Source organism: Kockovaella imperatae (genome assembly GCF_002102565.1).
Source record: "Kockovaella imperatae strain NRRL Y-17943 chromosome Unknown BD324scaffold_1, whole genome shotgun sequence".
In the NCBI taxonomy this organism is placed as follows: Eukaryota; Fungi; Basidiomycota; class Tremellomycetes; order Tremellales; family Cuniculitremaceae; genus Kockovaella; species Kockovaella imperatae.
The window spans coordinates 523,831-538,554 of NW_019028941.1; the positions used below are offsets into that span (position 1 = coordinate 523,831).

Genomic DNA, 14,724 nt, shown 5'->3' on the forward strand with positions numbered 1-14,724 from the left:
TGGTGAGGAACAGAGATTGACATGTAGGGGAAGGGTCGGAATCTGATTTGAGGACTATAGACTTCCTACTTGTGCTACATTCTGAGCAGCAAACGGTCGAGCCCATCATTCGTCAAGGACTACGTCACGACGATTCTACCGCTTCTCCTCTCCGTCACGATATTCTCTTCGAGACCTCTGTTGCTGAATTTTGGGTTACTCTTCTTAACATGGTGGACATATCCCAAACCTCGCCCGGCACTCCATTCGAACGGGCATGCACCAGGTGCTGAGCAATCCCAAGATCTCGGCAGATGGCTAGAAGAGTCGGATTCGGATGAGGAAGATGTCAAGTCTGCAGGAGAGGTCCCACCTGCAGTGCCGGCCCAGCCTAGCCGCGTCCGGGTGCTCCTCCCTTCGAGAGCTGTCGACGGTGAATCGACACCACCCAGGACCCCGCCCGGACGTGCATCTCCTACGACGCCTGAAGGATCTATGGGCATGTCTCAGAAGCCATGGCGAAGGCGACATAACCCTACGCCGTCGACCCACACACACACTGCTATAGATATTCTTCCTACGCCTGAGCTGCCCTCGAGCTCTTCACGCAGCTCGTCACTGCTCAGCGAGTCGAATGACCCGACGTCTAGCTCGGAACAATCGCCTGGACAGGTATCAGTCCCTGGAGCGGGCGACAAGCTCTCTTTCTTATCTGTGTATCGAGCCCATATGATGATCATGACTGTGCATTGTATCCTCGCAGTGGATTTTCCAGTCTTCCCTAGACGTCAGGGCAAGTGTGAGGATTTTGGCGCGAGCTTGGTGAGCCATGGTCTGAACGAAACTGAGCATGTAGATGGATGTCGGCGTGGGATCTTTTGTCTTTTCACTTGGATTGGTGTCTGCTCGAAAGTTGGTTGGATCTCAGGTCTCAAACGATAATATATTCTTGAAGATCTCACAATCGATCTGGAAATCACTGCCTACCCTTGTGCTTGGACTCGTTCGAGTCTTGATGGTCAAAGGGTCAGAGTATCCCGAGCACGTTACGGAGTATGGCGTCCATTGGAACTTCTTCTTCACCCTCGCCATCCTCCCCGTAATAGGTATCTCTCTACGCCCAGTGTGCCAGCTCGTCGGATGGACCCAGGCTGGACTGCTCGTGGCTGTCCTACATCAGTCTGCATTGTCAAGCTCAGGTTTCAACCTACAATCTTGGATCTTGTCGCCCGATCGAAACGGTCTCATCGAAATGAACAAGGAAGGATTGGTCAGTCTACCTGGATACCTTGCCATCTACTTGCTCGGCGTGGCCATAGGTCAACATGTCATGCGCGCTGCTGCGCCCGCGAAACGGGTCGAGTCAGCTACAGAGAAAGCCGAGGAGCGTATCAAGAGGCATTACGAACAGCGGCGTGCGAATTTGGCAATGGAACTGGTATCGTTCGGCCTTGGATGGTGGTCTTTACTCGCTTTCAGTCGATTCATGGGTGTCGAGGTATCGAGGCGGATGGTGAGCAACCTTGTCTCCACGCCCATTTGACTGACGCCCATCTTCAAGGCCAACAGCGCCTACGTCCTCTGGGTTGCAGGGTACAACACCTTGTTCCTCCTTGGCTACCTCTTACTCGAAATATACCTGCTCGAGATCCCTGTCCCGCCTCATGCGGTCCCTCCACTCCTAGATGCGATCAACAGAAACGGTCTCATGGTTTTTCTCATTGCCAACCTTTTGACTGGGGTTGTCAATTTGTCCTTCAAGACAATGTACCTCTCCAACTATCAAGCTATGTGCATTCTGATCTTGTACAGCATCGCCGTCTCAGCAATCGCTTGGACTGCACGGTATTGGAAAGTCAACCTGTGATCGGGCAATAGGATGATGCCTAGATACAAACATTCATGGTTGGCCATTCGATGCCATACAAAATTAAACCGTCCATCCGAATATCGGAACTCCTCAAGATTCTGAAACGCTCGGGGACACACGACATGAATTCAGCAATACCAAGACCTGAGACGTTCGCGTCGAAATCTGGATCATTGCGTCGTACCCAGAGCCGCCGCGTATGTTAATCCATGCCTCGCTTTGCCCAGCCCGAATCCAGACTTGGCGGCATGCTTCTTCTCTCGTCGCTGATCCACCTGATCAAACTCGTCTTCCAACTCCAGCTCTCCAAGCACAATGACGTCTTCCTCACTCTGGCTGTCTGCTCCTTCCCTCTCTTCCTCCTCTGATGGCTCACGTAACGCATCGACATGTTCCCATTCGTCCAAGTCGTCCTCTTCCTCTTCGGCTTGAGGTCTGTGCGGGATGAGAGCAGGCGTGGCAGGTGTGACGGAAAGAGCTGGAGACGCTCTTCCCTTGCTAGGAAATGCTCCAGGGATAGACTTGGTCTGTGTGAGGAGTGATGGTGTGGACCTGGACGATGAAGGCGCGGGATCATCCGGTAAAGCGACAATGGAGACGTTCGGTACGAAATCAAAACCCAAGGTCGTCGCCGTTGTGGATCGTTTCTCTCTTTTCCCCAGACTGTCTGCAATCAAACTCTCCATATCGACTTCTCGCTTGACGTTTCTCGACGCACTGCTGGCGGCTTCTACCGAAGAAGGCTTGGGTAATGCCTTTTCGAGTCTGACGCCACTGATACTGCCAGTGGGGAGGGATCGAGGATAATCAGTCAAGATGGATATTTCGGATCGCCAATCGACTCTATCTAGAGCGACGAGGGATTTCCTAGGGACCGAAGTACCTGGTCGAACGCGTTGCGAGTTGGGAATGGGACGAGGTGGGATTGGCATGCTGCGTGTGTCGGTAGGGTGGCAAGAGGTCTTAGCGGCGGGTGATTGAATTGGGTAGGGATGAATGAGGATCGCGCAAGCACCGTTGAGGGCGTCCAGCAGCAAATGAATAGAAGATGGGATTCCGTTTGAATTGATGGAAGGGGAACACGAAGACAGGGATGATGTTTGGTGTTAATGGGGATATATCAAAAGCGATGACGCCAGATTAGAACGTGTGTTATCGGAACCCGTCGGTCCGATAGAGGAGATGGGGAGGGAATGAGGATTCGCTGGTGATGGATCAAGGGGGCAGAGGTTAGTATCTCCAATCAAAAGGTAGATGAAAGGAAGATGTCGCTCGAGATCAAAAAGTCTCGCCAGCTATATAACAAAGGCTGTATAGGTCGAGGTATGCAGTTGATAGAGAGATATGACTCGGACCCTCGTAAACAAAAGAGTGGGTGCCCCGCCGCCAAAGCTTATCTACTATCGCACCGCGTCGTCGAGTGGCAAACAAAGAGACACAGCTGCAATGGACAATGACGTAATGTCACGTGATCGCGTCGTGGGAAGGCCGGCGGGGGCCGATCCTTCTCGCTCGCTTTGTATGACATGCATGGCGTGTCGGGTCTTGGTCGTGTACCTGGGGCGATGATGAAGTATGTATGCTACAACAGTGGTGTAGGAAGGCAGCATGTCTATATACAAATGAAGTGTGGGATATCATCTGACGAACTTGGAATCTGATCTGAGCCTCGTATTTCATGGACTGTCCTTGAGTCTCTTGTTGGATCCTCGCGTCCTACCTAGCTCTTCAGAAGATGCTGCGCTGCCTTGACCTCTTCGGTTCAATCCGGTCCTGGAAAAAGGGACGCACAAAGTCAGCGTTCTGTACCATGTCGCGCTTACAGTTCATGGAGGAGGGGGGGGGGGGGGTTGCTCACTTTTTACCACTTGGCAATCCTGCCATCGCACCAGTAGCTCTCATCACGACGTCGTCTGACTGATCATCAAGCCCGTTTCCCGCTCCCGGTGGACCAAGTCCTTGACGACCTCCACCTCGAGTCTTCATGAGTGATTCCAGCATCGCCATTCTCTCCTCTTTATACGTTTGTTCCTCGGACATTCCCTCGATTGCATTCTGCCTAACGAGAGCGATCTGATCATCGAGCGCTTGAACCAGTGTCAAAGCTGTCTGACACCAGGTCTCCAAACCTTTCTGGATATGAACCAGGTCCTCAGGCCGCAGATCACGCCCAGAGACCCAATCGACATGTAAAATCTGTTCGTGATGGTGCATTTTACCCGTGAGGAGTTCGGCGTATATGGAATCGATGATTAGTTCTTCGAGCTGTCGGACAGAGTCTAATTCGAGGATGGTGAGTAGAGTCGAATAGGACAGAGACTACGGGAACAGAACGGAGAGCAGTAGAGATCGAGAAGAAGAGGCAAAGATGTGTCAGCTTTTGTACCGAACGATGGAAAATGTCTTGGCCTAACTCTGTGATGGAGAGCGAGAGAGACGAGCGTCAGATGTTTAAGTTTCTGCAATTGGGCCGATGTGAGAGGCGGATAAGACGACTCGTCGGCTAAATCAGACCAGGTTGTATTCAGTACGATGCGTTCTTTCAATTTCCGATGCCTTCATCCCATCAAGATCACTGCACTCACCTCGATAAGTCTCCAAAGTCCCAAAGGCAAAAAGCTCGAGCAACTTGACGCTCTTCGAACCCGATGGATCAGAAACAAGCTGGAGCAGGTTGTAAGCTCGACAAAGCAGCGGCAAATTGAGGCTCACAGCTTGGATGTTGGGTAGATTCAAGAGCTCAGTAAAGGTGTATACTCCTGTCTGCGGGGAGTTAGACAAAAGGTACATGCAAGCACGGGTCGCAATTGGATTGCGTTCTCCACTTACAGCTGCCGTGGCGTCTTGAATGACTTTTTCCGCTGCTGCCCCTTTTGTAGACCTCGCAAGAAGGATGAAAGGCTCCAGTCGAGAGGTCGAATCACCCATTGTGTCTAGGCAGCGGGGATGGTAGGGATATGCTGTAGAGGAGAGATAAATGTCACGAACCTCCACCTTGCTATGTTCTTTTGCTTCCGCGACCTGTTCTGTGGCACTGAAAACGCACGCAGCTGAACATCAAGAATTTGCATTAGACATGACAAGAATGGTCCTCCGTGTAAGATAGACATGCTTCCGAGATGACTGTCTTCCCTCTGGATTCCCTTTTGTTTTGCTCATTGATACAGATGCTTTGAGGTGATGACGAGAAGAGTTAAATGTCGCTAGGTTGAATAGCGCTCTAATACCCAATTAATCAAAATTGAGAATATTCTTTAAACCTGGTTGTGTCCGGGTGCCCCTACCCACCGATTCCGTCGCCTGGTCGCCCACATCCATCTGGTCGTCCTTGTTGCCTCCAATCATTGGCCCTTGCGACCGTCCCAAACTCACACCGGCCACACCTGAGCTCGTCTCGGGTCGCGACCTGGTCCCTGAGCCGATGGAGATGACTGGCGAAGTGATACCAATTGTCTTCGGGATCAATGCAAGAGGAGACGTGGAACTTCCACTTGGAATACCATGACTTTGACTCTGACTATGCGTGTAACTGTGACTGGAGGATATAGATGGAGGACCTGGAGGCAGCGTTTGAGATCTGCCGAGACTGGGCTGTCGAATATGACCTTGATATTGACTTTGACGTGGAATATGGATAGGATGAGACGATGGGGGAGGGACATCCGCAGTGTATGCCGTAGGCACGGCAGACGAAGACATGGGTCGAAGTCGTGTCGAATGTTCGGCAGAAATGTCGACTGCTCGATCCGACTCGGCGTACCGACCTGGAATCCGACTGGAACGATCGCGCGGGAATTCGGGATTCATAGGTGATGCTCGTGGGGTGTAGGTATGCGCACCGAGGCCGGATGGTCTAGGTTCCAGAAGGTCCGATCGACGGTGCGAAAGGTAGGGCCGGTCATCATCTGCATATATATATATCAGCGAGGCAACGGTGAGGAGCGGGGATCAAACTCACAGCCGTGTCCCAGCCTTGCGGTTCCGGCACTATGTCCAGATAATAACGGATCAGAGGTCACCAATACCTCGTATCGCTGTCGCAGTTCTGTACTAGATCGCTGTAACGTTTCGCGAAGCGCATGCAGCTCGGAAGGGTGAGGGTCTGGACCAAGTCGGGTTAGAATCTCAAGAACAATGGGGCAGGCAAAGTGCAGCTCACTTCTCTCTGATCCAATCCAATCCGTCAACCGAAGCATATATGATGTTGCGTTCAAACTTTCCCTGACATTGTCCACTCGTTCATCATTCAACAACGAAATCGCTCTGCCGAGCCGCTCTTCCAAATTCGCCACTTGATCCGCAAGCACGTCCACGGCACTCATATTGCTTGATGGTTGAGGATAATAAGGTGAATCCAGGTATCGACTCGAGGACGGAGCGTTTGAACCTGGATAAAAACGACTGATGCTCGACGGTGCAGTTGCAGGAGGTCGATTGGACGTTGTAGTGTCGGAGGACTGCGAATGATGGGATGCAAGTGGTACAGATTGGATATTCTGGATCGGTTGAATCGGTTGACCATCCCATGCCCAAGCGCGAGTTCCGGCTCGATCCCTTGCTGAGCTAGACGTCACAGATTCACCCTTTCGGACATCGTGCCCGTATATCGTCTCTGCAGGCGCCTCAGGATCAGCTTTAGGTGAAGTACCGGCTTTGGATCCAACGGTTGTCGACATGATGGTCGAGGCCAACGCTCGCGCATTGCTACTTGCGTGGCTAGAACCAGGTCTTGGCGCAGAGACAGCTGGCGAATCTAGCATCCAGCCAGCAACGGCTCGAGATCCAGTGTCTGAATCATCAGGCGGTGAATTGGGACCATCTGCCGTAGTGGGTCTCGTTGTTTTTCGTTTGATAGACGCAAGCAGGTGAGGTTCGCCTCGTCGAAAAAGGGGATGACGAAATTCCCAAGCGCCGGGATCCGACGTGGTGGCGAAAAGGTCGTTCACCTGGTGAGGGATGTCAGCAGGGTCGGATGTCATACGAGCGAGTTTTACCTTGTTAAATCTGGATCACTGTCAGCATCTGACAAGATTGTTGATGACTGCAACTCACGAATACATGTTCAATTGGCGAACAAAAGACTGCCAATTGTTATGCTTGAAAAATCGGGGCAACACCACTCTGTCGCGGAACACATCGTGTCACAAAAAAAAAACAGAGACCGTAGGTGACTACGCCGACTCACTTTGCGAATTCTGTCGGATTAGGACATGTAAAGATGGTCCCATCTGGACTCCAATGGATCAAACCCGTCTTGATTATTTCTTCGTCTTCCAACATGGCATATAATTTCCCTACAAAGGCTGCTTGAGTCTTTGCAGGAGGTTGAACGAGCGGACGGCCAGAAGACAGGCTAAAAGATGGAGGAGGAGATGGGAATCGAGACGGCGCGGACGTCGAGAGACCTTGTTGAGATGGACGAGAATAACGAGAAGAGGAATAGGAAGATGAAATGGCAGATTGGGATTCGGGATCTTCTGTTTTCATGGACTGATCGTGATGTCGTGAACGCGGTCGAGAAACATCAACATCCAACTCTAAACGACGCCGAGAAGATCTTCCTTGATCTTCGTCTTCCTCTTCACGGTCTGTTCTATCTATTTGGTTGACGTTTGCCTGCTCACGCTCGGACATGATCCAGCCAGAAGTCATGGATGAGCGGGGTTGCTGTGCACCCGAGGCTGAGGCTGAAGCTGAGCCTGAGCGTGAGCCTGCAGAGATGGGCGTTGGTAGATGTGGATGATGTGGGTGACTGGGGCGAGAGGATGGATAATGGTACCCGGCGTCACTTGAAATGGCAGTGAGGGAAGAAGGAGCAGGTGCAGATAAGAAGACGTGAGATGTACTATCGATAGATGTCGAGCTGGAGGGCGAGGTCGCCGTGAGTGAACGAGGAGGTCGAGAGAATGAATGAGAGGAAGATGATTCTGAAATGGCAACTTTTGAAGCTGTCGGATGAGGCGAAAGAGATGGATGAGATGTTGGTCCCGGGTCGAAAGTCGAACGATGCACAGGTAAGCCAGTGCTGGGGGGACGTTTGGCGACGAAATGATGTTTTTCTGTGATTTGACCGGATGGACTGAATTTTCTGGACCGTTTGACAGGTTCGAAGGATGAAAAGGACGCAGCAGGAGGCGAAGCGGGAGGACGAGGGGAAGACAATGAAGAAGAATGGTCCTCTTTTGACCTCCTTCTGACACGTTTCGAGTCATGACTTGGCTCATGGACACTAGTGTTTGTCGTGACCCCTTGAACTGGTTCAGGGTCAACGTCTTCGTGTCGTTGACCGGAGCCAATAGCTTCCTTTGATAGATCATCGACACCGCCCGATACATCGGCCGAATCTCTTTGTTGTGTTGTATCCGTACGAGAGGAACGACGTAGATGAGGCGATTCACGATGTTTCTTGATTTCATCTCTACCATTGTTGGAACCACGTCTTAATGAGAGCCTCCGTTTAGAGCCAGAATCAAACTCGCCACTGGGTGAACTAGATGACGATTCGGCCGTCGCTTCGGGCTCAGGCGGGAAAGGATAGGGAGCATCTGTCATCTTTTGCTGATGTTTGAGGGAGCTAGACCTCGTTGGACAGACAAATCGAGAAGATAGGAAGGGACAATCTGAAAGGGATAAGGAAGGGAAAGCGTTGGAGAGATGAACAAACGAAAAAAAAGGTAGAGACAGCGAGTCGCCGAAAGGATCGTGTGAAGGAATGTGAGTGAGCGACTCGAGCGAGAATGTTCCAAGCGGATGTCCTCAAATGGACTGGTATCCAGACGACGGGGAGGATGATTGGTGCACAGGTCCAGCAACAAGATCAGTGTCTTTTTTTCCAGGTCAATCGCCTAACTCTGGGTGATGAAGGTAATGTCCACCGGGAGATCGTCCCGTCTCCGGATGATCCAGGTCCAGGCTTTCGGTCCTGCTCCTTTCACGACGTCAGCCACCTCGGCACACTCTGATTTGAGTCCGACAGTTGGACTTGGCGAGGGAGTACGGGACAAAGGTGTTGCCTAACACACTTCGCAGCGTGCGAAGATGAGAGTTGGGCAGAGAGGGGGGAGCCCAAAGGCCAAGAGGGATGAGGGGAGCAAGATGACAGTATGCGAACAATGAAGCTGGTTCACCAGCCATTCCACTCACCTGGCGGTGTCAAGGCGTTCAGCTCTATATCCACAGCGAGGTCGAAATGTTCTCGATACAAGATGAAGGCCAGTGGTTTTGACGTTCTTTTTGGACAATTAAGAAGCTGTTGAGCGGGTTCTTCCGGTGCCTTGGCGAAAGGAGGTGATGTCGAAAGGGATAGACCTTGAACCGTCTCAACGAGGAAGCATCTGCGCGGGTTCAGATACGGTAGAGTTAGGATAAGTGGCGGATGGCCCAGAGGGGTTGGGAGGAACGGTGCTGTGCAGTGCTTTGAAAATGCAGTGAAGTTCACCGGTGATAATAGGTCGAGTTGTCGAGCTCAACACCCCCGCCCAGACCAGGTTCCGGACGTTTTGGATGACCTATTCTATGTCGGGTTTAAATTGACCCTGAGAGCGATTGGATGTCCGAATGATATTTATATATTTATTATTATGATGGTGACCGGTCGACCGGAACTGATGGGAGTTTGATCGTACCTCGAAGACGTGTGGGATCCCTGCTGTGCGTGATGTCGTCCTCGTGATTCAGATGCGAAGACAGGTTTTGATCTTGATCTTGACCTTACTACGTCGGACCCAAAATGGTTGAATGTTGGGAAAGATTTTCCAAGCTCACACACGGTGACACCACGTCCGTCCAGCTAGCTGCGTGTCAGATCCAGTCCCTTTCTCATTTGGTTCTATTGCCTCCTGCTCCGGCTCCTGCTCCTGCGGCGGCTGCTGCTGCTCCTACGCCCAACGGCCAGATGATGACATCCAAATCGGCCAATACCAAAGTTCCATCTAAATCCAACCAAGTGTCCATTCGAATTCTGGGCGGGCCCCTTCTTGCTGATAGACCCTGCTCGCGTCCAACCTGTGAGCAGCTCCGTTCCACCCAGATTCTCCCAGAGGCTATAGGTCCTTACACTGTCCGACCGAAGAGCTCCCCAAGTCCACCCCGTTCTCAAAACGCGTTTCAGAGTCGATCCAATATCGGCTGCTACCCAGCTTCCAGCTAAAGCTTTTGGCCGCCCCTTCTCTCTCTCCCTCTCCCGGACTATACACTTGAACAGATAGCACCCAAAAATTCCTCAAAGGTGGCACATCACCCAATCGAACCCAACCTTCTTTTATGGGTTTATGTTATTATCCCCTTTTGTGCCCCCCTTCCCCCGTCTCTCCCCGCCTCTTATGCCTGGGCTGGGCTGTACGTACAAAACCGACTAGTTTTGTTTGACTTTTTTCAGGTACCTTGTGCTACTTCCGAACGGGGTGGGGTACCTTGTCAAGATAGTACCAGCAGCAGCAGCTGCAGCAGCAGCAGTACCCAACAATAGACCGACGTCGGGCGAGGCACAAAGTCGAAATAGGTTCGGTTCCTGGATTTCTGGAATAGATCTTTGGGACTATGAAAAGGGGGGTGTGTGCAGCCAAACGTGGTCCTGCTCTCACTCTCTCTTTTGGGAGGGGGATGGTTGTTCGGGATATAGATATATATAATCCCTCAGATCGCGGAAATAGTTTGTCGGGCTTGCTGGTCATCGACGGGAAGAGTAGGTCTCAGGTCAAGACGGGCGACATATCACCACTCTCTATCGGCCACCTCTCTCCGTTGGCATCCCCCTCTTCTCTTCCCCACTTTATCGCTACGTGATGGCAGAAAGCAACGACGAGCATCTGGAGAAAACGCCACGCTTTACCGCTTTCTCTCTGTCTCTCTTACACCTCGCCAAAAAAGAAAAGTTTGGTAATCCATCCATCCATCCCCCCTCCCCCCCTCTTTCCTGTTGACCCTGTTATCACATAGCCGTGGTTGTTGATATATCAGCATGAACAGACTCGTCGTCATACATGCTGTTCGTCGGCGACACGTCGTTATCCTTCTTTCTCTCTCTATATTTGGGGAGATGGTGCCTGGCCAATCATACTGACTGCAATGCTGTGACTGCAGGGAACAGATCCACGCGGGACAATTCATCATCAACAAGAAGACGAAGACGAAAGGACGACGAAAGGACGACGAAACGACGCCGACGACGACGACGACGTCGAGGATGAGACCCTTTCATTGTCCCGAAGTTGATCCAGACAATGAATGATATGCCCGTCCCCATAACTTCAGTAATCGCGCGTATGGCGTTATACAGGGTCGGGCTGAACAGCCTTTCCGGAAGGGGCAGAGGTCATGTGGTTTGGGCAACAGGTCAGGGAAAAGACGGACCAGATATCCGGTCCCATTCGCCGTGCATCCAAAAAAAGGTATCAGCCTTTCGGACTTGTCATGCACCCAGAGAGTAAGAAGTAGTGGTAGCAGGAGTAGGGAGTAGTATCAGGAATAAGAAGACGCCCGCCCGCCCGTCCCTTTTTTCTCCCCCTCCGCCCCTTCCTCATCCCCTTAATTTGGGCGGCGCCTCTGCCGCCCCTCGTTTTGGTCGTTCCGATGGATACCTGATGCTGCTTGCTGCTTGCCGTTAACAGGGGGCGCCCGCTCGTGGCGTGGCGTTTTCCAGTATAGAGAACCATTCATCGGGATCTTTAGATGATTCTAGCACAACGAGATGGTATAGCCACTGCTATTCTTTACCAATCTATCCTATCTACCCCCCCCTGGTCTAAGGTCCAAAAGGTCCAAGGAACGCAATTGGGACAGACGGCACAACGCCACTGCAAACAAAAGCTGAGCTGCGACGAGCTGCGACTCTCCGGTTTCGTGTCCGTGATCGGACAACAGAACCAAGCACGAGGCGAAAAAAAATGTGCCGGATTTTGCCCAGCATCAGCGCCTCTTCTTCTATTCTTATCATCCATTGGTGGGACGGACACATGTCAGTCGTGGCGGGCGGGCGAGCGGCGGATGTGGTTGTGGTTGTGGTTATGTTGGATTCCAGGAACAGATTGGCTGAGGCGATACTGAGAAGAACGAGGGGGATGAAACGTACTGCCGCCCAGTCTAGACCATGTCAGACACTGTTTAGTGCATCTGTGAAACGTTCAAATCGATCAGCAACCGACCATTGACCAATTCTTTGTTTTACCTCACCACGGAGATAGGTCGCAAACCTTGTTCATAAGCCCCGTTTTGTTCGCCTGCCTGCTTGATTGGAGAGAAGATACGTTGTCGGTCAGTACCTTGCTACGAGTTCTTCGTACGTTCCTGGCCTGGTGTTCTCACGTTGCAGACCGCCCAAAGGCGCGTCAAGCCCGGGGGGAGTTCACAAGGTGTCGGGATCTCGCTTAAATAGTGAAATGATCCGGTGTCTGTATGACGAGAAGGAAAAACGTGTTCAGTCTGCCTAAAGAACAAGAAAAGCTCTGAACGTGAGGCACATTTCTACGCCTGATATCTCGCGTGGTCTCTTGGCCCGTCATGTTTGAGGAAAAGGGGGGACGTTCTGCGCCTCTTGATCCGCTCGATAATCTCGTCATGCCATGCTCTAAATGCTACAATGAAACAGTACAACACTCTGAGCGACGATGCGCGCTCAACCCTTCACCGTATGACTTGACTGACCACTCGCTTCCTCTCATTCCTTTCTCTGCTGGACAGCAGGGGTCCACCTGTGAACGCCAACACTTGATACTCTGTATGCGAGCTCAACTTGCTCAAATTTACCCGAAAATACCCTAGGGCCTTGCTCAATCCACCCGGTCCATCCTCCCATAATGGCTTGGAAGAATCTCTGACGAGCGCAAACGGAGCCATCGCCTTGGCTTTCTTTCTGACCCATCCACCTTTGCTGACTTGCTCATCGTCTCGGATCCTATCGGCAGGTTCGAGCTCATGCTCAAAACTATCGTTAGAATCGCCATGCCTCCCATCTGCTGGTGTTGGATCATTCGCCGATACGCTCGCTTCGATGTCCTCATCACTGTCTTCTGGTGAGGGCGCATCAACCTTTACAAACTCCGACGCGCCGTTGGTGTACGGAGGCGAAAACACCATTGCTTCGTGCGAATGACGAGTGTCGCTCGATCTGCGTAGAGTATTTCGAGATCCAGACGCATGGACTTGCCGACGAATCGATGGAGACTCGGTACGAGATAGACCCAACCCGCTCGATGAATGTCGATGATGATCTACTTGCAATTGTTCCAACCCCGCTTTCCGGAGCTCTTTCGACATGGATCGACCAGGATCGAAGAGAAGAAGGTTGATATTGCCTTGAGAGATCTCTTCGTACCCTACGATAGTCCGCGAGTGTCCAGAGTGCTGTCAAATCAGCATTGCCCGGAGTGTGGACCCTCACTTGCAGGATCAAAGGCAGTTTCGAGGTCAACCTCACTGGACTGCCTCTACCCAAGCCATTCTGACTCGTTCTCATGATTTGGTCGTATGCGGATTGGTCGCTGTGTCCTCCTCCACTCGCTTGATCTTCTTCAGTCTGATGAGATCGTGTTAGCTTGAGACAAATGGACAATTCTCAAGCTCACAAAGTATTTCCTCACCCACTGCTGTAGGGCTATATGAGCTGTCCGTGGGGTGCCTCGACCCCCTTGAGGTTTTGGAAAATCGTCTGACAGGCATATCAGATCACAGCACAGAGACCGAGGAGCAGGCACTCGGTAGCTCACAGAGCTGGCAGCTAGTTCGAGAGTCAGTATATCCTGCGAACCGTGTCAGGGACACTTACGGAATGCCCTTGTAGGAAAACATGGCATAGATATCTGCAGTGAGGGTCAAATTACAGGGACATGACTCGACTGGACATTCTTACCTGTCGGTCCGATCCATTTGCTGCTTCCCAATAGTTTGCCTTTGAAATGAGCTCTCCCCTCTGGATCGAATCCTTCACTCCACGCTTCCTCTATCCAGCCCTGTGTCCTTCTCACGCAGGGTTCGGAGCCGTTCTTTTCAGCGTCAAAGACAGTCCTATATTCCGGTCTGAACGGGAAATCCAACAACGCTGTGATGACCATCTCGGTGTTCCTATATCCACATCCCCATCCCATGTCATAACCTAGCACGCCTTTGATCAATGTCGTAGGGCTCGCAAGAACAGCATGACGAGTCATGTTTTTCGCCGAGGAGAGTGTCAACAGGTGATGCAGGACGGGAATCAGAGATGGGCAAAAGTTGGGTGGTATAGCGTCGAGATCGAGGTTGGGAGGGGTTGGATCCCACCTTGTATTCGTCAAAAAGGTTCCGATCTGCATGGAAGAAGGGATACAAAGCCAACTCACCACTTGTCTCCTCGTTCCCGCTTCCGATGTACCCAATCATGCCATCCTCCAGGTTTAGCAGGACCATTCCAACCTATTCTTATCCAATCCGAATCTTCCTCCCCTATATTCTCATCATCCGCCGCTTGACCATTCCGCTTGATGTTCTCAGGTGTATAATCGAAATCCGCTTCGAGATCCTCACTGCTGCCCCCTTCAGACACTGTAGTGGCGATAGGATCAAAACCTCGTATTCGCGCAGGCGGCTGGCCAGTGACTTGGATCTTAGATGCATGGTCGCCATCCGCACAATGATTGACATGGGCTTGTCTGTCTGTTATGGGGATGCCTGAGAATGGAAAATCACAGATAGGACAGGTCGCAAGTTCTTCGTCTTGTGCATCACTTGTAAAGTGGTCGTCCAGCTTGCTCGGTGCAATGCACTTTGAGCGATCCTCGAAATGACCATTCACATGGTGCGAAAAGGCAGCTTCATCTGCGTCGATAGATTCTGAGCATACCGGGCAGTCTGGCATGCTCAGAGCGTGAAAAGCGTTCAGGTAGGGTTGATCAGCGTTAAATGGG

General features: G+C 51.7%; 6 protein-coding genes across 6 annotated transcripts; 1 reads left to right on the forward strand and 5 right to left on the reverse strand.

The window, feature by feature from the left end:
- Positions 1 to 480: 480 nt before the first annotated feature.
- On the forward strand, positions 481 to 1,846 carry BD324DRAFT_575259 (GWT1-domain-containing protein; the record flags this gene model as incomplete). The annotated part of the gene is made up of 3 exons (XM_022013118.1): positions 481 to 801; positions 836 to 1,492; positions 1,541 to 1,846. 3 exons carry the CDS (start codon positions 481 to 483, stop codon positions 1,844 to 1,846), a joined length of 1,284 nt encoding a protein of 427 aa, XP_021874353.1.
- A 173-nt stretch (positions 1,847 to 2,019) lies between these two features.
- On the reverse strand, positions 2,020 to 2,781 carry BD324DRAFT_647594 (hypothetical protein; the record flags this gene model as incomplete). The annotated part of the gene is made up of 1 exon (XM_022017687.1): positions 2,020 to 2,781. The coding sequence occupies one exon, from the start codon at positions 2,779 to 2,781 to the stop codon at positions 2,020 to 2,022; it is 762 nt and encodes a 253-aa protein (XP_021874354.1).
- Positions 2,782 to 3,289: 508 nt separating this feature from the next.
- BD324DRAFT_611744 (hypothetical protein) lies at positions 3,290 to 4,961 on the reverse strand. The gene is made up of 6 exons (XM_022014304.1): positions 4,679 to 4,961; positions 4,562 to 4,612; positions 4,435 to 4,513; positions 4,264 to 4,352; positions 3,708 to 4,168; positions 3,290 to 3,622 (listed from the first exon to the last, which is right to left on the reverse strand). The coding sequence occupies exons 1-6, from the start codon at positions 4,775 to 4,777 to the stop codon at positions 3,526 to 3,528; spliced, it is 876 nt and encodes a 291-aa protein (XP_021874355.1). The 5' UTR covers positions 4,778 to 4,961; the 3' UTR covers positions 3,290 to 3,525.
- Positions 4,890 to 6,929, reverse strand: BD324DRAFT_15378 (hypothetical protein). Its single transcript, XM_022012034.1, has 3 exons — positions 6,009 to 6,929; positions 5,808 to 5,951; positions 4,890 to 5,754 (listed from the first exon to the last, which is right to left on the reverse strand). The coding sequence occupies exons 1-3, from the start codon at positions 6,826 to 6,828 to the stop codon at positions 5,081 to 5,083; spliced, it is 1,638 nt and encodes a 545-aa protein (XP_021874356.1). The 5' UTR covers positions 6,829 to 6,929; the 3' UTR covers positions 4,890 to 5,080.
- BD324DRAFT_15361 (hypothetical protein) lies at positions 6,878 to 8,494 on the reverse strand. The gene has a single exon (XM_022012033.1). The coding sequence runs from the start codon at positions 8,399 to 8,401 to the stop codon at positions 7,031 to 7,033; it is 1,371 nt and encodes a 456-aa protein (XP_021874357.1). The 5' UTR covers positions 8,402 to 8,494; the 3' UTR covers positions 6,878 to 7,030.
- A 3,975-nt stretch (positions 8,495 to 12,469) lies between these two features.
- On the reverse strand, positions 12,470 to 14,675 carry BD324DRAFT_606519 (peptidase family C78-domain-containing protein; the record flags this gene model as incomplete). Its single annotated transcript, XM_022014020.1, has 7 exons — positions 12,470 to 13,189; positions 13,227 to 13,361; positions 13,411 to 13,493; positions 13,552 to 13,562; positions 13,611 to 13,644; positions 13,695 to 14,101; positions 14,161 to 14,675. 7 exons carry the CDS (start codon positions 14,673 to 14,675, stop codon positions 12,470 to 12,472), a joined length of 1,905 nt encoding a protein of 634 aa, XP_021874358.1.
- Positions 14,676 to 14,724: the final 49 nt, after the last annotated feature.

Coding starts and splice junctions, on each gene's coding strand:
- BD324DRAFT_611744 (XM_022014304.1), bottom strand. CDS start 4,777: ATGGGTGATTCGACCTCTCGACTGGAGCCTTTCATCCTTCTTGCGAGG. Junction 4,514..4,561: donor ATCTACCCAACATCCAAGCT/GTGAGCCTCAAT, acceptor AACCTGCTCCAG/CTTGTTTCTGATCCATCGGG. Junction 3,623..3,707: donor GGATTGCCAAGTGGTAAAAA/GTGAGCAACCCC, acceptor CCCTTTTTCCAG/GACCGGATTGAACCGAAGAG.
- BD324DRAFT_15378 (XM_022012034.1), bottom strand. CDS start 6,828: ATGACATCCGACCCTGCTGACATCCCTCACCAGGTGAACGACCTTTTC. Junction 5,952..6,008: donor TTGGATTGGATCAGAGAGAA/GTGAGCTGCACT, acceptor GACTTGGTCCAG/ACCCTCACCCTTCCGAGCTG. Junction 5,755..5,807: donor CGCAAGGCTGGGACACGGCT/GTGAGTTTGATC, acceptor ATATATATGCAG/ATGATGACCGGCCCTACCTT.
- BD324DRAFT_15361 (XM_022012033.1), bottom strand. CDS start 8,401: ATGACAGATGCTCCCTATCCTTTCCCGCCTGAGCCCGAAGCGACGGCC.